This window comes from Macaca fascicularis, chromosome 18 (genome assembly GCF_037993035.2).
Source record: "Macaca fascicularis isolate 582-1 chromosome 18, T2T-MFA8v1.1".
NCBI classification, from domain to species: Eukaryota; Metazoa; Chordata; class Mammalia; order Primates; family Cercopithecidae; genus Macaca; species Macaca fascicularis.
Window position 1 is genome coordinate 78258831 of NC_088392.1, and position 25859 is coordinate 78284689.

General features: G+C 38.9%; 1 protein-coding gene across 11 annotated transcripts in view; it reads left to right on the forward strand.

Annotated features, from left to right (window-relative positions):
* The first annotated feature begins 4988 nt into the window (after positions 1 to 4988).
* The window catches only part of VAPA (VAMP associated protein A), a 40162-nt gene continuing 19291 nt past the window's right edge, over positions 4989 to 25859 (forward strand). For 2 of the 11 annotated variants that reach the window (XM_045378131.2, XM_045378133.2), the window contains exons 1-3: positions 4989 to 5292; positions 19555 to 19703; positions 22214 to 22366. In XM_045378131.2, coding sequence (XP_045234066.1) covers positions 19613 to 19703; positions 22214 to 22366 — 244 coding nt within the window. In that variant the 5' untranslated portion in view covers positions 4989 to 5292; positions 19555 to 19612. Of the gene's footprint in view, positions 6299 to 19448; positions 19704 to 22213; positions 22367 to 25859 lie in introns of all 11 variants that reach the window. The other 9 variants (XM_045378132.2, XM_074022933.1, XM_074022935.1 and 6 more) reach the window with 6 other exon arrangements.

The window sequence follows — 25859 nt, forward strand, 5'->3', positions numbered from 1 at the left end:
GACAGGGTTTCACCATGTTGGCCAGGATGGTCTTGATTTCCTGACGTCGTGATCCACCTGCCACAGCCTCCCAAAGTGCTGGGATTACAGGCGTGATCCACCGCGCCCAGCCAAGAACATTCTATTGCTTATTTGACGTTTCCTCATGAATATCTCAAAGGCATCTTACATCAAACTGGCTTAGTGATCTTTCCTTCCCTGCACCCCAACATCAGAATCTGGTCCTCTGTCTCTGTGACTGGTACCATCATTCATTCACCTGCACACACCAGAAGAAGGGGAGTGATTTCTCAGTTTCTCACTTTCTCTTACTACCCCTGTATCTAATCAATAGCTGCTTAGTTATTGATTCTACCACCTAAATATCTCTCAAATCTGTTCGTATTTTCTCCATCTCCACTGTGTCTACCTTAGCCCAAACTACCATTCTCTGCAATACCATCCTCTGTAACACCATCTTCTGTCTTCTGAATTATAGCACTAATCTAAACAGTTCTCCCCATTTTCCCTCCTACTCCCTCTAATCCAATCACCACATTGTAGTCAAGAGAACTTTTAAGAATTGCTCATAACGACTCTATTGTTTAAACCCTTTGATGGTTTCCTATTTTCTTATGATAAAGACTCAAATACTTAATATGGCCTAAAACAATCTGCATAATCTGGTTTTTCAGCCTCATCTCCTGCTACTCACTACCCACTTTATTCATCGTAACACACCAGCCTTTCTTCTACAATTTGCAATGAGCCACGCTCATGTTAACCTGGCCTTTGCATATGCTGTTCCCCTTTCCTGGATATCCAGATATCCTTCAGGAGATACTTCTTATTACTCCCTGAAGGAGATAATCTTCAAACCTTCAACTCAGTTCCCACAGGTAACTCTCCCAGTACCCTAGACCTCTCATTCCTAGTGTTTACCACAATTCAAATAAAATAATTGTATAGTTATTTCACATTTGTCTCTCACTCTTGAATGTAATCCTATAAGGGTAGGAACGATGTCTATCAGTTCATGACTAATCACCAGTACCTGCCACAGTGCTGGGCACACAGCAGCAATTTAACATTTAATATTAATAAGGTAACAGTGCTGGAATCAGGCACTGTTATAAACTCTTCATGTGTAGGAACTCATTGAATCCTGGTAACAAACCTAGAATGTAGGTATTCTTCTTCTCATTTTACAGATATAAAACAGGCACAGAGAGGTGAAGTAAGCTGCAAATATCACACAGTGGAAAATGGAACTTGAACCTAGCAGTCTAGATTCAAAGCCTGTACTTTTACTTTACTGCCTCAATATTTATTGAAAGCATGCCTGTTTAAATGTTCACTGAAGTGAATTACTCAGAGAATTGCTCATAAACAAATTCATAATTATAGAGCACCTCTACTGTAAAGTTTAACATGTTTAACTACGGAGAAGGAGAGGGGTATAAGTACTTTGATACCATCCATACTGGAAACTTAAAATCTTTGCCAAGCCCATAAGAGATAACCTGTCCAAAGGTGAATACTACTAGATTCAAATAGGTTGAAATAATATTCAAGGCCTTTGTACTTCTTAGGCTCATGAAAATTTGGTTGCTTGATATGCTTGAGTATATATATATATATATATATATATATACACACACACACACACACACACACATACACACATATATATACACACACACATATATATATTTGCTAATACTTTAAGGCCTTTCTGTGCTGCATTAACCAATCTAAAAAGAGCAAACAAAATGAACATAGGTACCATGGTTCATTATTCCTAGCTTAAATGTTAAACAATGGGTAAGTCAATTACATTTTAAATTGTTGCCTTGACCACTGTGGGTTGTCATTTTATTGTGGCTTTGGGAAGAGCAAAAATGCACAGAATAGAACATTGGGCAACTTCCCCTGCCCACAGTTGAGCTCTATTACTAAGATGAGATGCTGTCATCTGTGTTTTCATTTCCATATTTAACAACAAAAGTGGCACTTGCCAACTGTTATAAAGTTGTTCTGAGTAGGGCGTGATGATGTTTGTAAAGTTTGTAGTGCTGGAAGAAAGGTACTAATAAACACCAAAGCACAAACCACTTAAATAGTGCACTATTTGATGTGAAGCAGATGATTCAAAATGACTCAGTGATGATTAATCTAATGCTCTAAAATACAAATAGGGGATTCATCCCAAGATGTTTCACATATTCTTAGAATATCAGAATTTTAAATTCTTATATATTTTAAGACTACACCTACAGGATTTTGAAGCAATATTGAGAACTGAACAAACAGTTGATTCCAATGATAGATGACTCAAATGGGCAGAGATTTCTTAATAATACAGACTGGGAAACTAGAATACATCCAATTCAGGCTTCCCATTAAATCTATAGTGAATGGGTGATTACTCATCCTCCTGTAGGGGAGTTACTGGGAATGTCCTCCGCATGCTATTCTGCTGGTTGACTGTTTGCACATGGTGGATTCCCAAAAGCTTTCTGGTAAGAGAAGTGTCCCTCCAGCTATGGAGGGACCAGATCAGCCTAGGCTAGCTGGCCCGTGGAGGAGAGTTCTTAGGCTGGCAAAAAACTGGAGTTTGTGAGGGCCTTTAGGGTTGTCAATTCACAACTAAATCTATATGGGACACTATCCTTTGGACTGATTGTCAATTTTAGCTAATTTTTTCTTTCTTAAACAAAAACAAAAACAACTTGAACCCCTATTTTAATAAACATACAATTTTTTTGTATTCTACCCTAATGACAATCGACATTTCAAAATAAATTTTGTGAAGAGAAAGAAATCACAGTAAAGGTAAATTTAGAATATGCTTCAAACTACTTAAGCACTGTATCCTCCTGCGTCTGGAGTTGATTTCTTCCAGTGGGTTCCTGGTCTCGCTGACTTCAAAAATGAAGCCCTGGACCTTCGCGGTGAATGTTAGAGCTCTTAAAGATGGCACAAACCCAGGTCAGGCATGGTGGCTCATGCCTGTAATCCCAACACTTTGGGAGGCCCAGGCAGGTGGATCACGAGGTCAGGAGATAGAGACGATCCTGGTTAACACGGTGAAACCCCTTCTCTACTAAAAATATAAAAAAATTAGCCAGGTGTGGTGGCGGGCCCCTGTAGTCCCAGCTACTTGGGAGGCTTTGGCAGGAGAATGGCGTGAACCTGGGAGGTGGAGCTTGCAGTGAGCTGAGATTGCGCCACTGCACTCTAGCCTGGGCGACAGAGCCAGACTCCATCTCAAAAAAAAAAAAAAAAAAAAAAAAAAAAGATGGCACAAACCCAAAGAGTGAACAGCAGCAAAATTTATTGTGAAGAGCAAAAGAACAAAGCTTCTACAACTTAGAAAGGGACCCAAGCAGGCGGCCCCTGCAGGCTGGGGTGGACAGTTTTTATTCCCTTATTTGTCCCCGCCCATGTCCTGCTGATTGGTCCACTTTACAGAGTGCTGATTGGTCCATTTTACAAACCTATAGCTAGCTACAGACCACTGATTGGTGCATTTTACAAAACTCTAGCTAGCTACAGAATGCTGATTGGTGCATTTCACAATCCTCTTGTAAGACAGAAAAGTTCTCTAAGTCCCCACCGGACCCAGAAGTATGGCTGGCTTCACCTCTCACTCCAAGGAACCACATGGCTGAAGACACATTCCTCCTGGGTGGCACGATCTTCTGTGAAAGCCAGGCTAGCGATTCCAGCAGGCTAACGATTCCAGCGATTCCTCTGATACCTGGATCCCACATGAAAACTTGGACTTGGTGCCTACATCTAGACTGCTGTTTCGTCTCATTTATTTTCTAGACAAACTGTGCTGCTCCACAGCATTAGCATCAATATGTCTTTTGTTTCGTGGAGCTTCCTAGGGATTTAAATTCAAACCGTATCATAAAATACAATAAAGGTTTATTTACAGCACATTGGTTTCATTTGACGTTCCTGTACCAGACTACCGTGGCAATCGGCTAAAGTTTTGTCAACAAGTTTGCTGCTGGGATTTTTCTCATTTGGTTCAGTTTACTACCGCCTATCATAAGTGATGCAGATGGGTTTCGTTTCTAACATGTGAACGTGACAACTGTTTTGGTTTGGATCCATCATTAATCAAAACTGAAGAAGGTTATTGGGTTCGATGGTGTAGATTTTGACTTTTATTTCTAGCTTCTGTGTGCTTTGTCATATTTCCCCTTGCTTCCTAGACGAGGTGTGTTTCCTTATCTGATTTTGCATCACTGGAGACAACTCAGGAACCAGGAGAGGCTGGATTGGATACCACAAGGAATGCAGCCCTGCCAACAGAGGGACGGATAGAATTAGAGCAAACGGACACATCCCCCCAGCCTGTTCTCCACAGGGCAGATTTTATTAGTATATTTCTAACATATGGGCCTCGTTTCAGTCTTCAAAAGTTTTTTTTCTAGCGCAAACTAGACGCGCTCTGAGCCAAAATTAGCGTCCGCGAACCCCACCCCATTCGCCTCCAACGGACCTCGCTCGCCTTTCCGCCCACAAACAGCCGTTACTACAGTTCCCAGCAAGCGCCGCGCAGGGCCGCAAAGGGCCAGGCCCTCGGCGAATGCCCCGCCCCGCAGGAGGCATGCCGGGAGTTGTAGTGAGTGGGCCCTTCCCCACTGCTTCTTGTTCCTTCCACTGGGCATTCCCACTTGGAAGACTGTTAAGCGCTGCCAGAGCAGTTTCTCTAGTTCCGTACTCGCAGCTCAAGGTGACAGAGGACTGCGCCGCCAGACCTGCGCTGCGCATCGCGTCGGCCCCGCGGACCTTTGCCCCGCCTCCCTCCACACCCGTTCCCTTGACAGCTGGGCTGCGCACGGGGCCGCGGCAAGCCGCGAGCGCGCAGGCGCAGCAGCCCCGCGCCGCGCTAGGCCGGCCTGGAGGGCGGGACGAGCGCTAGTGGCTCCTGGCCGCCGGGGCGCGCACGTAGGCACGCAGAGGCCGTCACGTGGGGCGCCGAGGATCGCAGTGCGCGTGGCCGTGGCGGCTGGTGTGGGGTTGAGTCAGTTGTGAGACCCGGAGCTGGTGACCCAGCGGGTGGCCCACCGAACCGGCGACACAGCGACAGGCGTCAGGGCTCGGGAGCTGCGAGCCTGGCCTCGTCTTAGAGCTCGGCCGAGCCGCCGTCGACCCCCGCCCCCAGTCAGCAAACCGCCGCCGCGGGCGCGCCCCCGCTCTGCGCTGTCTCTCCGATGGCGTCCGCCTCAGGGGCCATGGCGAAGCACGAGCAGATCCTGGTCCTCGACCCGCCCACAGACCTCAAATTCAAAGGTAGGCAGGACGGGGACACCCCAGGGCTGGCTGGGGCGCGCGGAGGGCTGGCGGGCGGCGGGGGGCGCGGAGGACAACTCGGCCGCCCCGGCCAGAGGGAGCGCCCCCTCCCCCACGCCCCGGCGCCTGCCCTCTCCCGGCTGCTGCCTCGCCGCCGCCTCGGCCGGCCTGCCCCTTGCTCCGGCCCGCTTCGTCCCCTCCCGCCCGCCCGCGCTGCGGTGCGCGCGCCGGCCGGGGCGAGGCGGACGGGAGCCGGGCCCTGGCGCGGCCGCCGCCGCCGCCATCTTGCGGTCCCGGGGGGGCGCCTCCTGGGTGTCCGGTCCCGCCCGAGCCGCCGTCCGCCCGGGCCCGCGTCCCTGGTCCCCGAGGCCGATGGCGTGCTCCGGCGGGGCGTGGGCGGGTGGGCATCGGCGGGCATCGGCGGGCGTGCGCTCTGGGCTGCGGCGGGGAGTGGGCTCTGGAGGTGGCGCAAGCTGCGTCCGTCGCCCGCTCCCGGCTGTCAGCGGCGCGGGGAGGCCAGGGCGCGGCGCGGGACCCTTCGGGAGTGAGACCGCCCCTCGGCCCCTGCCCCGGCCCGGGCAGAGCTGGGAGCAGCCGGCCCTCGGGCTCCGCGGAGCGCGTCGTTTCTCACCTTTCCGCCCGGCTTAGAACTCGGCCATCAGGTGTAGGGCGCGCCGGGGAGGCGGAGAAGCCCTGGAGGTGCCTGGCGAGGGCTGCCCGGTGCTGTTGGCACGGACCCAGGCGCGTGCGGGCAGCAGCGATGCGTCAGCTGCGAGCGGAGAGTTGTAGGTTCATAGTAAGCGGGGCTTCCTGCCTTCCACGACATTTCAGTGTGCCACCCGCGTGCTTTTATTTAGCCCTTCGGTTGCGCTCCTCTGCTGAGAAACCTTCAGTGCGTGTGACTTTTGCTTTTACGTTTGCGGTTGCCGACAGATCCTGAGAGGCCTGATAAGGTGTGACCCAGCTCTGGAGCTTTGTAGGTTTTTATTTTGTAGCGCTGCCTGTGGTAAGTTTTTAGTCTGACTTGGTGATCCTGGAAGAATCCCAGGGGCTGTTTGGTGCCTTTCCTTAGTCGATCTGTGTTGTACTTTAGGAAAGAGAGTAAAACTGTACAGATTTTTTTTTTTCTTCTGTATTCTTAAGGAATACTGAAAGAGTGTGAACATCTGATAGAAAGTAGGTTTCTTCCTATCTTCAGTTAAGTGTAAAGTGAGGCCCGTTTTGGAAGTCTATGTCTTGTATTTCAGTTGTTGAATGAGAACAATTTTTGTGAGGTGCATAGCAATTCTAGTGCTAAAAGAAAAAGTTAAATCCTTTATTGTTGTGTGAGGTTGAGTCCAAGAGAAGACCAACTACATTATTTCCATAGGAAAAACTTCAGTTTTAGGAATTTAAAATATATTCTGGAATTATGAGATTAATATTGCGTAACTACATTGCAAGCTTTTTAGTGCATTTACAAATTTCTTTGAATAGAAGTAAGTGTAAGCGAGCTACTTGTTGGGTAAGGATTTGGTTTTAAGACAAGGTGCAGTGAATGTATTTTTTTGCAAGTTTATGTAAGTTGTGTGATTTTTTTACGTAGTTTTAGCTGGGGGAAAACCTTTGAGGAATTATGAAAAGTCCTAACTCAGCCATTATCTCGAGATAATTTAATGTAAGCCTGTATGATGTGTTTTTTAATATTTCGTTTTTATCTTTTGATTGGCCGTGTTTACAGTGAACATTTCCTCTACTGGATAACTGTGTAAGTTGCCATTAGGGACTTATAAGTATGTGTAAGTTGCCATTAGGACAGTTTTAGGCCAGGAAATGTCCGCAGTTTGAAGTTTTTTCTCCTTAGGGAAGTTGTTATGTTGCTATAGTAAGAGACTAATAATAGTGGAGAAGCAGGTTTAAAAAAACAAGCAAAAACCCTACACAGTGACTTACTCTTATATTTCCTTTTTTGGGGGTATTGGAGAATTACAGCTATGATTATAGAACACGTTGTTCTTGTGTTGCCAGTAAAAATGATAAGACTAGCCAGGGAAACAGAAAAGGTATATAGATGGTATAACAGAGACTCAACCCTGTCTGAGGAAAGAAGCCTTCTCTACGTGCCCCATCCCTCCCTTAGGAAATTTTTAAGGAAAAGGCTCGTTTTTCATTTCAGGGGAGATTTAGGCCAAGAGAGTGGTTGAGTAAACACACTGCTGTGAGAGAATGCCTGGTACTTAAATGCCCAATAGTTTGTTGTGTGTTTCAGTTTAAAGACGGAGATAATGGGGGGGATTGGGAGGTGACATTTGGTGTCTGGTTCCTTAATATTATTTTTTTAGTCAAAGGTAAATTGTTTGCTTGATGGAAACCTTTGTGTATTTAAGTGCACAGCTCAACACTGAGGAGACTCATTTAGAATCTACAGTCTACTTGTGCTTAGTTTGTGATAGAAAAAAATCGTTTAACTGACTTATCCTAAATCATTCAAAACTTTCTTTTTAAGTGAAGGACTTTAAAAAGACAGTTTTGCAGAATTCCTTGTCATCTTCTGGTAGGTTTATTTTAGTTATTTTGATTCTGAGTTTGAGATGGTTTCTCCAGGAGTGACTCAGGTAATCATTCTGAGAGTGGATGGTTTTTCTTTTATACACCCAACACAACCATCTTGAAGATGAATTAACAGCATTTTGCAGAATTTTGCAAAAGCAGATACCAACTAGTTCAGTACTACATTTTTCTGTATACCTAGTATTAAAAAAAAAGTTTTATATAATCATTAACATACAAAAGTGCATTTATGATGATGTAATAAATTCTGAAGTAGATCTCTTGTGTTGATAAAGAAAAAGAAGTAGACACCGCTTTACTTCAAATTCTGTTTAAACCTTGGAAGTAATTTTACCTGGATTTCAGATTTGAAAGTTGGTATTTTATGTGAAAGATTTTTTTGTCTTTAAAATTTTTTACATGATAAAATTCCGTTTGTAAGTATTACACATTTTATTTTTCTAACTATAGCAGTTTTTTTGTTTTTTATTTTTTGAGATGGAGTCTTGCTCTGTTGCAGTGGCTTGATCTGGGCTCACTACAGCCTCTGCCTCCCGGTTCAAGCATTTCTCCTGCCTCAGCCTCCAGAGTAGCCGGAACTACAGGCATGCACTACCATGCCCAGCTAATTTTGAATTTTTTTTAGAGACGGAGTTTTGCCAGGCTGGCCTCGAACTCCTGACCTCAGGTGATCCACCTGCCTCGGCCTCCCAAAAGTGCTGGGATTACAGGCGTGAACCATCGCACCTGACCCCTATTAGCAGTTTTGTAGGGAAGTTTTAAGAAGAAAGTTTATAAAATGCTAAAATAAATTTCAAATATATTTTTCTTAATGATCAGAGAGGAAAATAAACCAAAATCCTTGTGTTGAGAGTGGCCCATAACGATAAATCAACAAAGAAAATTAAGCGCTCTGAAGGATCAAGGAACGTGTGGTGTCAACATCAGCTAGTGCATCTTTGCGTAGAAGCATATTATTAAGAAGCAGCACGGGGGAAAATTAGAGAATACTCGTCCTCTGGATGGGTATTTAGCACATTTTTAGGTGTTTCCAGTCAGCTCTTCTTGTTTCCCAGTGGCCATACGAAATGCTTGGGGTAATATCCCCAACTCCTCTAAAGACAAGAATGTAATCTTTAATCGTATTTCTCCATTCCTTAGTTTTAAGATAACTCTCAATTGCTCACAGAATAAAAGTCAGATTTTTTTTTCAGTAGGACATACGATCTCTTCCATGATGTGCCGCTTCCTCTTGTTAGTTAACACCTGTTAATCTGTACACATCCATACTTTCTTCCCTGAGAAAGAAAATCTCTGCTCATACCCAAGGTTCGTTGTTCCTCTGTTTTTGCTGGCTAAGGTAAAATTCCTTATGACTCAGACCATGTTCCATGAGATGTTTGCCCGCAGATTTTCAATCACTGGCTGCATTGTTTTAACATATAAATACCCCAGAGTCTTTCATTTTAAAAACAAATAGACAGACATGTACATCTTTGACCATAACTCCTTCTAGTATATGTCTCTCCCTTTCCTTCATTTCCTTTGCATTCAGACTGTTTGAAAAATAGTCCATATTAATTGTTTTTCCAGTTATTCACTTTTTATTCTCTCCTTAGTCCACAGCACTTTTATCCTCACTACTTACTGCTAACTTAATCATTTCCAGTTTTTATCTCTCTTGACCTCCCCCTGGCTCTTGACATTACTGACAGTTTCTCTAAAAAAACCCTCAATTCTTCTGGCTTCTAGAATACCATTGTCTTCTCATTTTCTTCTTTGCTCCATTTATTGTCTTATTTGTGGCATTTTTCTCAAATGCTCATGTTTTTGAGATTCTGATTTGGTTTCATTTATCTCACTCTGTGAACTTTGTTCATTTCATTGTTTTGAGGTTTTCTCTTTATCTTCCTTGCTCTTTGCTGGTATTGCTACACCCCCAAATCTGTTTTAATTCACATTTTACAGTCAAGAGCACATACTCAACTTACTATTTAGATTTGAATGTTGCAGATATTCTAAACTCAAAATATCTCAAATTTTTTACTACCCAAGCCCACTCGTCTTCCCATATTTTTTATTTTTATTTTTTTCAGACAGGGTCTTGCTCAGTTACTCAACCTGGAGTGCAGTGGCATGCACGTTCTTGGCTCACTGCAGCCGTGATCTCCTGGGCTCAAGTGATCCTCCTGAATAACTAGGACTATAGGTGTATGCTACCACTCTCAGCTAATTTTTTACGTACATATGGGGGTCTCGCTATGTTGCCCAGGCTGATCTCGAACTCCTGACCTCCTCCTCCTGCTTCAGCCTCCTAAAGTGCTGGGATTACAGGCCTGAGCCATTGCACTTGGCTTTATTTTTATTTTTTAGTGGCATCATGATTACTCACACCAGAAACAATATGCATATCTAATAATTAAAATCCTGTGTTTGCTTTTGACATAATCCCTTTGACATAATCCCTTTAATGCATTTCTACTCCAAATTCATTTATTTTTAAAATTCATTCAATTTTGGATCTAATATGATTAGATTTGAGTATCACTACATGTCAGGTATGATGAATAAATATTGGAACTACAGTTGTGAGTGAAACACAAGCCATGTTTTCATGGGACAGTTCTAAGAAGAGAGATAGATACTAATCAAATAATCAGCAGAATAAAGTATACCCCTGAAGAGATATATAGTGCTATGAGAATGTAAAATAAGGGTCTTTGATCAGACTGTCACAGTTGAACTAAGATTCCAACAATGAGTAAAAATTATCCTGATGAAGAAGAAAGGAAAATGCATGTTCAAATATCCTGTAGCAGGAGGGACCGTGAAACATCTACCGTACTGAAAGACGTTGGTGTGGCAGTGGTGAAAATAGCCAAGATGAAGGTAGTGCTGGGTTAGTAGGTCAAGTTAGGAGTTTTGTTTTTATCCTAAGCCACTAGGGTTTTTAAGTGAGGGGAGGAGCAGTAAAGGTGAAGGGAATGGAATAACATCACATTTGCATTAAAAAATAATTCTGGTAGCAAAGTAAAATTATACTAGAGGGGAGAAAGAGATGAATTAGGCAGCTGCAGCAGTCCTGGCAAGTGTTGACCCCTTGGACTGAGGTCATGGTGTTGGAGGTGATGAAAAGTTAGGTTAAATCAGTGAGACTTGGTCTCTGTGCACTGAGAGAAAAGGGTATGAATGAGATTTCTGCTTATATAACTGGGGAAATGGTGCTATTTGTTTAAGAAACGGTGGATGTCTGGATGAGGATGAAATGCATCTTATTTGGGGGTGTGTGAGAGAGGTGTAGGAGGAAGATCATGATCTCTTTGGGTATGGTAGATACCTTTAGGTCTTTCAGGATATTAACAAGAAAGTGGACTTGGTTAAATGGGTGTGTTACTTAAGGAAAGGTCTGGGCTTTGGATAATTTCCTTACTTCAGGTGATTACCTTTTATATTTACTAGTCAGCAGACATCTCCTTTTTTTTTTTTTTTTTTTCCTTAAAATGGAGTCTCGCTTTGTTACCCAGGCAGTCTCGGCTCACTGCAACCTTCACCTCCTGAGTTCAAGCGGTGCACCTGCCTCAGCCTCCCGAGTAGCTGGGATTACAGGCATGCACCTCCATGCCTGACTAATTTTTGTATTTTTAGTAGAGACGGGGTTTTGCCATGTTGGCCAGGCTGGTCTCCCTGACCTCAGGTTATCCACTCGCCTCTGCCTCCCAGAGTGCTGGGATTACAGGTGTGAGCCATCATGTCCAGCCTCCTTTTCTTTACTGTCAGCTCTTTACCCTGTCCTCCACACTGCTGCTAGAACTATGCTTTGAAGAAAGGAGGCTGTTACTGTTAGTCCCTTGGTTAAAGAACTCTAAATGTTTTCCCATTATGTACTTGAAAAATCCAAAATCCATTGCTTACCTCTCCAGCCTCAGTGTCTGCTGTTTTTCTTCTGTCCGTAACTATGGCTATATGAACCACTTTCCCAAACACTCCAGGCCACTGCAATGCTTTGCACAGGCTCTGCTCAGAATATTGTCCTCCCTCATGTCTGTCAGCCTGGCAGCCTCTTATTTTAAGAATCACTTCCTCTTGAAAAGTCGTTGATACTTCTACCAGTCCAAGTTGGTCAGAGCCTTCATGCCACTATTGAAGCTTGTGCTTACCTGTAATGGTAGTTTCACATTAGATGGTAGCTATGCTTACATATTCTCCCCTCCCAAACTATACCATGAACTCTTGAGTATATAGCTGTTTATGTTTGTAGTAACAAGATCTGGCATCATAAAATGATTGCCCTATAAGTGTTGATTGAATTAATAAGACTCAAATGATTTCTCCAGTAATTTTTATTTTTTAGTCTTGGATCTTGACTCAGTTGGAGTTTTCACCTGCCTTTGCAGGTAATAGTGTTTTCAAAATTTTGTACTTCCAGAAAAGGGGTAGTAGGGTATTTTGTAAAGAGCTGACTAACCTTTACTAAAGGTAGGTTGTTTCATGTTTGTGCTTTTTTCATTTGTAAAGTGAGAGGTAGGACTAGGTGATTTCTTGGGTGTTCTGTCTTTAAAAGTTTGTGTGAATATATACAATTGAGTACAAAAAGAAAACGCTATATTTCTGTGAAGTGGAAAAATGCATATAAAGAATAGGGAAAATTATACTTTTAATCCTTTAAAAATATTTTATTGTGTGTATTTGAGGTATACATATAACATGTTATGGGATACGTACGATAGTAAAATGGTTACTTTAGTGAAGCAAATTGACATATCCATCATCTCAACGTAGTTTCTTTTTATCTTACCTTTACTGAACGTGTAGTGAAATCATCTTTGCCTTTCAGACGTGGAAATTAATATAGGATGGATCTTGCTTTCTTTTGATCATAAAGTTAGTTTTGGGAGAAAATTAAATGTGAGAGAGGACTGTTAACTTGCAAATATTTGTTTACTGGCTTAATTCATTTTATAATGGAAATATGACTCAAATTAAGTTTTAAACATTTGAAAACTTTCAAACATTGATGAGCACCTTATAAACCTCAATATGCCTTAATTTAGTGAATTAAATTTAAATATAAATTTAATAATTAACATTTTTACCATAATCATACTTGTTTATTTATATGTTTTTGTTTGCCTCTGTGTTTGTATTTTTTCACAGCGGTCTTGCTCTTGACACCAGGCTGAAGTGCAGTGGTGCTATCATAGCTCACTGCAGCCTTGAACTCCAGGGCCCAAGCGATCCTTCTGAGTAACTGGGACTACAGGTGCATGCCACTGTGCCCAGCTAATTATATTTTAATTTTTGTAGAGACAGTCTTGCTATTTTGCCCAGGGTGATCTTGAACTCCTGGCCTCAAGCCATCCCCCTGCCTCAGCCTCCCAAAGTGCTGGAATTACAGGCATGAGCCACCATACCTGGCCTGCCTCAGTATTTTTAAAACAAATCCTGGATAATAGCATAACATTTCATCCCTAGATACTTGAGTTTGCATTTCTAACCAAAAAAGGACATTTTCTTTGCATAATCATGATACCGTTAACACATAATAAAATTATGTGTTTTATTATTAATTTATTATTAGATTATAAACAGCCTCTTCCTGTTAGGCCAGGTATACTTGATTTCCTATGCCATTGAGATTGCTTATTAATAAACTCTTAAGCGTGATTTTGTTCTTTGTAATAGACTAAATATTAGAGGATATTAAAGAATTACTGTTAATAATTATGGGTTTTTTTTAAATAATAAAAATTCTTTGCTTAAATGAGGTTGGATTTGATATTTTCTGAAGACATTTGTAACATTATAATTTAACATTTCACTTTATAAAAAATAAATTCTGTAATTAGTTATACATATTGCACTTTGTAATTGTTATTCTGTAACACATATTTCACTTTATAAAAACAGTCTAAACTGATGTCTTAAATGTTTACAAAAGAAATCTCCACATCATTTGTGTTGACTTATGCATCATTAATGTACCATAGCATGCTTAGCTGCTTTTCTCTGGTATTTGGATGTTCTTTATAACTAGTTATCACGAATGTTTGATACTGTTCTGAAAATTCAGATTTAAAGGAGTGAGAAGTTTAGTTACATATCTTTCAGCCTTTTAAGGAAATGATTAGATTGAATTACCATTAAAAAGTAGGAATGTTAATTAAAAAAGAATTGTTGCTGTGAGAGGACTTTTAAACGTACATTTATTGTATAACTTGACAAACTTCTCATGGGCCTATGTTTTGACAGGTCTTTTGTAGGTGTATGTTTCATGTATGTGTATATATGTGTGAAGTGTATATGAATATGTATATAATTTTAATTCTTGAATGACATGTAGTGACTGTCATACTTTAAAGATATAGGGTGCCTTTGAATCATACAGTGTGTTTCCTGTTTAGTTTTTCTTGTGAAAATTTTTTATTTTTTAAAGCCTGTAAGGCAAGAATCTCTTGGTTTTGTTTTCTGAGTACTGTTCCCACTGAGAGAAACCTTACTAACAACAGATCCCCAAAAAATCTGTGGTTCTGAATTTTTTCAGCTTTTTTCTTCCAGGATTTTACAAATAAGACGATTTCTAAGCAATTAAGCTACTATGGGTGCATGTTTAAAAGTCCCTTCTTATATAAAATCAATGCTAAATGTAGAAAATGAAAGAAGTATAGATATAAAGCCAATAAAAATTACTCAGTCTCACAAAATAACGACTGTTAACATTTTGATAAACTTTTTATAACTATGCTGTGTATAACTCTATGTATCTATATCTTGTATGTTTTTAGTTAAGATTATTGTGATCGTTTTTTTCATGTTATGTTTTCCCCTGGCAAGGACTTTAGATGTAAATAATTTTAAAAAAGTTTTATTTCAGGTTCTCCAAAAATGTACCTTATTTTCTATTTCTTCACATCCTACCTATGTGGAGTCCAAAAACTTAAACTTTGGATGTGGACCACTCGTTTCTATTTTAATCCAGATATTAAAATATTAGTAAGTAGTATGCACTAATTTCATGTTCATTCTTGAACACTAGCATTGTTCTTTTACAAATAGATTATGTTTGTGTAAATCTTATTCTTCTTTGGAAGTTTAGAGTGGAGGGACATAAAATTGATATGAAAATGTTGTAAATCAAAGTGTTCCACTTCTATGTTAAGACTATTGTTTATTTTCTCTGCCTTGTTTTCAAGATTATGTCACCAGGATTGTTTAGGTCAGACCGAGCATTGTATGTATCAGAATACCTTAAAAAGCACTCCTAAAATGTTTAAGGTAGTTTTTTAAAAATGTCAATAAAGGTGTGATGGGTTTAAGATTGAATTATCTCCCATCTTTACCGTAGGGTAGAAGATGTTCTTTAAGGTGGTAAGTAAAGTTAATCATAATGTCGCATGATTTTACAGCTGAAAGAAGCCTTAGAGATCATTTTGCCTACAAATTCTAAAATGAAGGAGGTTAGACTGGGATAGAGAGGTGAAGTGATTTACCCAAGGTCAATCACCTAGGTAATGGTTCTAGCTGTTAAACCTCTGATTGAACATACTACGTTATGCTTTTTTTTTTTTTTGAAGTCATGGTATAACATCAGTAACAGAAATCAGCATTTCTCTTTCCCCAGAAGGTTGCCAAAAGAATGGAAAGAAGTGTTTTAATTTTTTATTTAGGTACCTGTTTATGTAAAGGTGATGGATGAGTATTTATACGACCAGAACAATACTACACTGTATGAAAACGGTGTAAAAGAAGTAAAAGACATGGTCCTTTCCTGTTGGTAACTTTTTCACACTGTAATTTTAGGCTCCCAGAATGGGAATACTGGTTTATAAAAAATGATTACATGACTATATTAAGTGGATTTTGGAGAGTTTTCATGATACATTCTGAAACTGTTAGTTGATTGTGTAACATGGATAAACAGGGACAGTGAGGCAATTTCAGTAATTAAAGCCCATAGAGGCTTAAATAAAATAGTGCAGTCTTGCTTTTCCGTTAATCTCAGGATCCATATTTTTATGATGTTAGTGAAATCTTATAAAGAGATATGTTTTAGTGCTTCAGTGACTAAATTTTTTTAAATAGAACTAAGACTCGTTTTCTTTTCCAGAAAGTAGTACTCTATTTGTACACTATTTATACAAAAATGTTTCTTCAGTAGCTACTATGCCAGGCATTGTGTTAGTTGCTGGGGATACAGCAACTAACGAAACAAAGACCTAGTCTTCATGGAGCTTACCTCAAGCCTGATATTTCAATGTGTTTGAAAAAAATGTATAGTAAAAAATTTGTAATAAGAATGTTTTAGGACTTTCTTGGATGTAAAATGTAAAATATTTTTAGAGTGCTTGATACTTATTTCAGGAAGTGTTCAGTGTTGACCTATGTGACCAAGAGAAATACAATATCCATTTAAAAAACCTTTTTCATATATGGCTAATTTGACTGCACTTTCATGCTTTATTGCTGCAGAAGTCTACCTGGAATACTTATGAATTAGAAAATAAATACCACTAGGTTATACGTTCAAAATGTATGAGAGTTCAGGCCCTAGAGTCAGACCTGGTTTGACTTCCCACTTTCATTGCTTTGAGTTGTATGACCTTGGACTAGTGTTTACCTTCTGAGTTGAATCATCTGTAAACTTGGTATATTAAAATACAATGAAAGTATCTACTTCATGGACTTGTGAGAGTTAAATAACATAGTTTGTACAAAGTTATTGATACATGAGTGCCCAATAAATGCTAGCTATTCCCTTAGTAGATATTCTGTGTACTATATAGTATTAATATGTTTTGTATATATGATTGCGTTAACATGATGCCACAGATACTCAGCAGCATAACCCTTATGTAACTGGGAAACGGTTCAATCAGTGATACAACTTAATTCTAAAACCTGTTGGAAACATTGAAGGTAGTCATCACCTGCATTGCTGTGGCTACGTTGTTTGTGTATTTGAGCAGAGCACCCAGCCTTCCTCATTAGTCTGCACTGCATAGCCAAGAATTTACAAAGACCTTGTCAAGAACTGTGAAGGGACTGAAAAATTTTGCCTGCTGCAGTTTTGTAGATGTTGGTAGAACATGTGAGATTTCCTGAGTTAGACAATGGACATAATTTTTCATGGCACTGCAAGTGGAATGGGATTTATATTTGTGTTGGTTTTCCTTGCCCTTCTCAAGTTCCATGGAGGTGACAGAGGTGTTCAGGTAGAGACTACTCACATAATGAGTTTGCATCATAACTAGAAACCCTGAACTTAGAGAACCTGAATCTTTCATAGTGGGCTGCACAGAAACCTACTTGACCTTTAGTCCAGAAGAAGACCTTATCTTTATTATATTGACCGCTGAACAAACCTGCTCCTCTCCTCAGAAGGGAGGTGTTGTCTTCTAAGACACTTCACTATTTAATACATCCTTCAAAAGATAGTCTCGGTAAAAACTCCCAGGACTTCTCCTTGCAAGATGTGCAGAAATGCTAGAGGCCCATACAGAATTGTCTCCTAAACACGCCTCTGAGTAACTAGCCTAAATGGGGTCACAGAGTTCATAAATTAATGTTCATGTACATTGTCTGTTTATTCTTAAGCTACATTTTTGAAGCGTTTTCTGAAATGTTCTGTGTGATATACTCCTGCTTATCCTGTATTAATTTTATACTCTTAACAAAACAAATACGAAAGTTGATACGCATACTGAGGTGTTCAGGAGTGACCGTGCTGATGTCTTCAGCTTGCTTTGATGTGCATCAGAAATGAAGTGGATGTCTGGACAGGGCAGATAGATACGCTGCAAAGTAAATACAGCACAATGTTGATTGTAGAATGTGAGTGATGATGTATGAGTGTTTATATAGTTATCTCAATTTCTGTGTCAAATTTTTCATAATAAAATGTTGGGGGAAAAGCTAACTGTTCCCCTCTTCCACAGTTGATTCTCTTTGCAGCTGAACTGAACTCAGGATTTCAAGATAACTTTGTTATCAGTAGTTCACATCAAAATATGGATGAATGATAACAGTTTTTAAGAGTGGTTCTTTTTGTTTTTTGTTTTGTTTTTGGTAGCTCTTCTTAGCTTAGTGGGATTCCTTTTAAGACTGGGCAGTTTGGAGAAGAAAGGTCCTGCTATTTAAAAGGAAGCCGTTGTACTGAATGGTTGAATTTTACATATGTGGACTGACTAAAAAGGGTATTTCATGCTGGAAAAAAGGTTTTTAGGCAAACGAGGCAGGCCAGTCCCACTTGACTGCCTTAAAATTGGCAACGAAGGCAGCTCTGGGTGAGCTGCCTTAAAATTTTCTAGTATTTTTGACATCTCACGTTGTAAGTTTTAAAAAAACTTATGTTCAGACTTTTTTACTCAGAGGCCACATTTGTGTTTGTGTTACATTTCTGTTTGATTGTAAGAATTTGGGACTAGTAGCAGGATTTTGACTTAATGGCAGTGACAGCTATAGAGGAGTTGGGACAGAATACTTAGTGGCAGGAAATGGTCAGGCTTCCAAAGAACAACAGCCACATAATTGAAAGGTAGAAGTATTTTAATTGTAGATTTTCAATATAAGAGTGCAAATAAATGTAACTTGTATGCAGTTTTCTTTTTTTATACGGGATAGTTCATTATAAACAGTGACATATCTCTAACATAAGTTTTTATCAGTACTTTTGATTAAAATGGACTAGTTCAAAAATTGTTTCCTAAATGTTAAACTAAGCATTTATATCGGGCAAATGATAGGATTTCCCCATTTATAGGGATTAAGTTTCAGAAATCCTCGAAACATATTTGTTTACTCCATAAATTGCATCAGATGTTCACTTTGTCATCAAAACTGCTTTTCACTGTTTTTTTTCAAATTTTCAAGGTTATGTCAAGGATCAGTTTTTTTAAAAAAACTTTTTTGTTTTTCATAAAGAAAAGATATATACAGTTCAAGGAATTATTAAAAATTAAATACTCATATAATCACCTCCAGGGTGAGAAATAGAACTTGGCTAGCATTCGGCAAAGCTCTCCTTTTACCCTCTCCCAGTTACTTCCACTGCAGGATTAACCATTATTCTGACTTTTATGGTAGTCACTTGTTTCTCTTGATGGTTTAATCACCTAAGCCTTACAAAGGATACATGTTCAATTAGTAAAGCAGGAGATTATTGGTTTAATTCAGGGGTTCTTAACTCTAACTTCATACCTCATTTTTAGATTTTGTAATGTTCCAATTACTATCCTGAAAAGAAATTCATATATAAAATGATCAATAACATATGTAATTAAAAATTTTAAAATATATATACCCTAGCTATATAACATAAGGGGAAAAAAAGGAAGTAATTTTATAATGGAATGCTCATTTTAAGTGTGTTTGGGCATGACTACCCTAGAAGACATAATGAAGTAGTCAGATACTTGTACCCTACTTAAGTTTGTAGTCAGATGTTTGTATCTACTTAAGATGAGTACGTTTGGATTTAAGAGAAATAAGACGAGTTATCTGAATAGTACTGACAGTTTTTCTTAACATTGATAAAAGGGCAAAATAAGAATATGCATATAGGTAGATTCATGTGAAGGTGTCACCTACAAATGCCTGCTGACTAATTCAGATGTGTTGTGTTGGTGATTCAGGTATCATGAGTGGCATTGCTATTGGTAGAATAATCTTCTGTAGCGGTGAACTCACCTTTTAACATTTTGAAGAAAAGAGTACACATTTTTCCTGTTCACATAATAGATGAATACTTGGAAAAGAGATTTTCCACCAATATGAATTTCTGGAGGAGTATTTGAAAATGCGATGCAGTGGGAACATAGGACTTCATTGTGTGGGTCTGCATTGCAGAATGTCTACTGTCCTGTTTCCTGCCCCCACCTCCCACCCCAGTAAGTACCACCCAATCATAATGCCTAATGAAAACACCTTGTAAGGGGCAGTATCACCTAAAGGGTTATGTTTGTAGCACTTTCAGTAGGTATATAACTTCTCTTTTCCGAAGATCTTAAGGTAGATTTCTTCGTCAGGCCTTTTAAATCAGCAGCTCCTGGGGGTACATGATACAACCCCTCTATCCCTGAACCCAGCTCTCTAACTCGTTTTACCTTCCATAAAAGTCAGTGTAAAATTTTTGTGAATATTTACCTATGTATGTTTTTCTGAGGTGTAGGATACGGCTTTCATCAGGTTCTTAAAGGATTCTGTAACTCACAAAAGTGGACCACATATTTCTTCCCATGACCTTTTTTAGCTGTTAAATCTGGTTATTCCTTTGCTAATGGTCATAAATACTTGATAATTTTCCATTTTAAACTAGGAAAGGGGCTCAAATCTTAACTATCTGCTGGGAGCAACCCTCATTGAGAGGCTAGGTTAGAGGGATATACAATGGAGCAGAAAATCTCAAATTCGTTTGTTGGGTGGGTTTATTATAGGTAATTCTACATTTTACTTGCAAGGTTAACATGCCTTGTTAAGAGTTTTGTTCTGAATTGGTGGGGTATATTTCTTTTGATATATTATCATCATCTTTAGATAATTTATACTTTTATGTCTAGAAATCCCACAATCTGTATTGACAATTTATAATCCCTGGTGGGCAATATCATGAAACGTAAATACTATTTCAGAATTTGTACAACTCTTGTAGAGTTTGTTGATCAAAACTGACCCACAGTCATTTTAAAAATCAGTTAAAAAATTATTTTACCTTAGTTTGGATAATTGGTACTTTTTAAAATTGGAGAGAATTAAATTAATAAAACATTCAAATACTAAAAACTTACATAATTATGTTATGAAAATACATAAATACATAATTAAAAATAGGTATTCATATTATGGATTAGGATTGTTCAAAATTAAAATTTTGTGACATGTCTTTTTGTCATGTTACTAAGAAATTGGATCTTTATTTTAATCTGTGCTTGCTACTAATGTTAAAGTCCTCAAAATAGTCCTATAAAATTTTACATTAATTTAAAGTGTTTGTACTAATTATGGATTTGAGAATGTTAAGAAATGGAATTCGCCTTTAAGACTTCTAGTTTTATCAGTTCAAAACATATCTCCAGCCAGCCATTTTGTGGATTCCTGTAGTAAAATGGACACATTGGAGTTTTTTGTCTTTACTCTTATACTAGTTTTATGGTGGAGTTGTTAATCAGATGCTTTTCAAAAAGAAAATGCAAGCACTTGGGGTTGAAGAAGCAGCAAGGGGTGTATGTTGTAAATGGAATGATTAGTTTGGCCATGTAATGAAACAAGCAGTTCAGAACATCGTACTTTATCACATGTATGCTTTTTTCCCCCAATATTAAAATGCTTTCTTTTCTAAAACCTGCCTTTACATGCTTTCTTCTAATTTTCACTCATTTTTATCTCCTTCCTCTCATCCTAGTTCCAAATTTTTATTTATTAGAAAATATTTTACTACTCACAAACTTTAAGCATAGGATAAAATCAGTTTACTTCTTAGGGCTTGATAATAAGTGTCTTTTAATGACCTTCCCTTTGTAAAATTTTAAAAGACATGCTTATTCTTAAAGTTGAAATAAAGAAAAGATAGCCTTTATAATAGTTGTCTTTGATTCCAGCCTTCTAGCTTTTTTAAAAAAAAATATAACTTTAAACGAATTGTTTTTAGAATCATTTAAAATTACTTTTGGAATAGGTAGAACTGTGGTTATTGTTCCCAACTGGAACATGTTTTTATCTTCTGCCTCCAAATTAACCGGTATTTATTTTGTTGTCTAAATTAATCTGCATAATTTTTCTTTAGGCCTTTCTTTAGCAAAATGGATGAGCCTTTTGGGTTCTTTGTTTTGTGATTTTATGTTGTTTGGGTGCAGAATCAAAGCTTAAAAACTTTGTATCTAGAGCATATGGCATAATAAACACTTAACAAATATGTGAATGAATGAATGGATTGAATGAATGAACAAACAAAATTGAGGTAAAGCAAAAGCACTGATGTCATAGGGTGTAGGGTCTTCAGTTGTAGAGATTTTTGCAGTTGGCCTAGTAAAATGAACTTGAAGATTGACACTGGTTTGCAGACAACTGGGAAATTCTGATATTTTCAGCAATGTGTTAACAACATACTATAAAAATACAGTTGTAAACTTCATAGATCAGAAGTTTCACAGTACTTTTTTTGATAGAAATCATACATGTTTATGGTAGAAATTTTGTGAAATACAGGGAATGAAGAAGAAAACACGACTTTTTTTTAAGTCTACCACCTGGAGAAAGGCAGTGTTAGTAGCCATTTGGGATATTTATGCCTACAAATGTCAACACATAATTAAAATTGAAGTTACGTACTTTCAGTTTTGATTCCTTTGTTGTGGAGAATCCAATTAAATTTTGTTTTCTCTTTAATTTTTAAACTTTACAGGCCCCTTCACAGATGTAGTCACTACAAATCTTAAATTGCGAAATCCGTCGGATAGAAAAGTGTGTTTCAAAGTGAAGACTACAGCACCTCGCCGGTACTGTGTGAGGCCCAACAGTGGAATCATCGACCCAGGGTCAACTGTGACTGTTTCAGGTAGCAAATCATGTTCTGGATTTATGTACATTTGAATTTTGACATTTTATGATTCTGTTTTTGTTTAATAAGGTTTCATCTGGAGGGAGGGAGATAATTCTTCTATTATTCTGGCTTTGCCTTTAAAGATGTCTTGTTATTGTACTATATGCAAGCTGTTTCAGAAAATTTCTCACTCTCATCTTCTGTGTAGGGAGTGTGGTCAGTTTATAAGAAATTATTGTCAATTACAAACTTTATATCTAGTCTTTATTTCTACAGCTAACCACTACCTTCTCTGCCTTTGTTATTTTATCTTTGAAAAATTATACCATTTTTCTGATGGGTCATTCTCCTTCAGATCATGATCATATTATACGTTGCATGCAGCTGTAGAAGTGTCATAATTCTTCTGCTTAAGAAGGTATAATGCCACTTTTTTGCCTACTGTATCAAATCAGATGAGTCTTTATGTCTTTCATTGTAAATGTCAACAGTGTCCTGCGTGTGAAAACTTTTATTTTACTACTCTCTTACGTGTTTACTTGTCAAAGAAGTATGCTTGCCATATATGGATTGCTTACTCCTGCTATGGAGTCGATACTGGTACCATAGCTAATTCCCCTATAAACTGTTTTTTTCTTTCTCAGTCCCTCTGACTTCACTGATACAGCTGAGAAATAGGAACTAAATATGAGAACTTATATGGTTCCATGTATTTTACTTAGGGGAGAACCTCTGAGGCTGCATTTACTCTTCCTTTACAGCAGTACTTCTCAACTCCCACTATGTGCTGTAATAACGCAGGGAGCGGGAACACACATGGATTCATCTCTCTCAGATCAGAATCTCTGGGAGCATGGCTTAGAAATGTGTACGTTTACGCTGGACCCGGTGGCTCACACCTGTAATCCCAACATTTTGGGAGGCCGAGGCGGGTGGATCACGAGGTCAGGAGTTCAAGACCAGCCTGATCAAGATGGTGAAACCCTGTCTGTACTAAAAATACAAAAAATTAGCCGGGTGTGGTGTTGGGCGCCTGTGGTCCCAGCTACTTGGGAGGCTGAGGCAGAGAATTGCTTGAACCCAGGAGGCGGAGGTTGCAGTGAGCCGAGACCACACCACTGCACTTCAGCCTGGGCGACAGAGTAAGACTCCATCTCAAAAAAAAAAGTGCACATTAAAAAAAAAAAAAGGCCTGGGTGATCTTGATAAGTAATCCCAAGATACAATAATTCCATATCAGTTTTCAAGTCCACAGCAGAATTGGGTAGAGAGAGAGAGAACCCAGGGTAGGCTCATTGAGAGTATTTAGAGGTGGAACCTGAGTGCAAAGGCCATGAAGGACAGACCATCGAGTTTTTGGTGACGCTAAATCTTCTCTCGGCAGGTATAGCCAAAAACCTCAACAGCGAGGAAAAAGATGTTTTAGTGAATCTTGTGTTAAGGAGGCCTGGGAGGAGTGCCTTTCATGTTTCTTTGCTAAGTCTAATTCATCAGTTCTTGGGATGAAGAGGTGGGAAATAAAGATGAAGGAATGCATGCTCTCTGGATGTTGCTGCTTTCGACTACATCTTTAAGCCTTTAGCACAATTGGAAGAAGAGATAATTCTTTCTTGTTTTCTTTTTTCTTTTTTTTGGAGACAATGTCTTGCTCTGTTGCCCAGGCAGGAGTGCAGTGATGTAATCTCAGCTGACTGCAACTTCCGCCTCCTGGGTTCAAGTGATTCTCATGCCTCAGCCACTTGAGTAGCTAGGATTACAGGCGTGCGCCAACAGCCTGGCTCATTTTTATATTTTTAGTAGAGACAGAGTTTCACCATGATGGCCAGGCTGGTCTCGAACTCCTGACCTCAAGTGATCCGTCCACGTTAGCCTCCCCAAAGGCTGGGATTACAGGCGTGAGCTACTGCACCTGGCCAGAAGATATAATTATTTCAATCCACATGGCTAAAAATAGTTTATTGGTACAAACAGTTATATCCCTAGGAATCCAAACAGCTATGCAGAATGATTTTTTCTTTGAGGGGCCTAGATTGCTGGTTTCTGTGTATTAATATTTCTTGAGAAAATAATGTATCAAAGCATTTTCTTCCACAGAAACCTGCCTTATTAAAACCTGCAGACAAACTGGTTACTGATTACACAAACATGCCCTTGGATTGCTCTACTTCAATGAGAATTTGACTTTTCCAATTTTTAGTGTAGTTTATTTCCATTTACAGTCACTCAAAGGTATGCTTCTTCCAGCAACCTTCTCTGGTTAATTCTCTGTACTACATGCTCATTTCTCTTTTTCCCCGTGTCCCTTTGACACTTTTTTTTGAATTTGTTCCAATTTGTGCACATTTTTATATATGTTTTCAAGATCGTCTTTGTCTCGTTTTGTGGTCTGCAACCTAAATTAGAGTGTAACTGCCATGAACTTAACCATGTTGTAAGTTTTCTTTTTATTCACAGATTTTTGGTTCATAGTGATTAGCTTATAATGATTACTTAGTGAAGGTTGCTAATGGAATTTTATTTAGCTTAAGCTGTATTCTGAGGCATTTTATCCAGTACATTTCCTGCTGCTGTGTATTTGGCCCCTTGAAAAAGTTGTCTTAACCTTGATAGCAGTTAATGGACTTCTCAGACACACCTTGTGAATAAGACTTTATTACATAATTGTTATTTTCTACATTTATTTACTTGTGTTTATCTTTTCGAAAGTGTGGAGATATATCTTAGAAATAATCCAAAGTTAGGGAAATAATTTCTATAATACCATGTACATACTTTGTGTAACTGTTGATTCATTTTTTATATAGTCTCATATTGGACTCACGTTACATAAATTTAGCATGACTTACAACCACATGGAACCTTAGAAAACTTAAAAGTTGGGAAATTATAAATGCTTAAAAATTTTGAATGTTATTGAGACTGTAGAATATATTTTAGAAATCAAGAGGCTATATGGTTTCCTTGTGTACTTTTGTTTTCTTAGAAGATTGAAATAAATTCATAAACTGAAATAGACGTTTATTTAAAATACATTTTTGAAAAATTAATTATATTACTATATGGGCTGGGCACTGCGGCTAACGCATTTATTCCTAGCACTTTGGGAGGCTGAGGAAGGCGGATCTCTTGAGCCCGGGAATTTGATACCAGCCTGGGCAAAATGGCGAAAACGCTTTCTCTACAAAATGAGCCCAGGGAGGTTGAGGCTGCAGTGAGCAGAGATGGCGCCACTGCACTGCAGCCTCACGACAGTAAGACTCCGTTTTAAAAAGCAAAAAATAGATGGTAGTGAGGTTTTAAGTTACTATTTCTCCTTTAAATATGCCAGCTATATAATTTTAAATCAGAAAACACTAAAATGAAGCCTAAATTCATAACTAGTTTTAATAACTTAGTAGATTTTATCTGAACTTATAGGCATTATAGTTAACACTGGCAAAGTTTTGAAAATTTTCACAAGCTGAGTTTAGAAAGGGCAAAATCATAGATTCATATTTAATTTTTAATT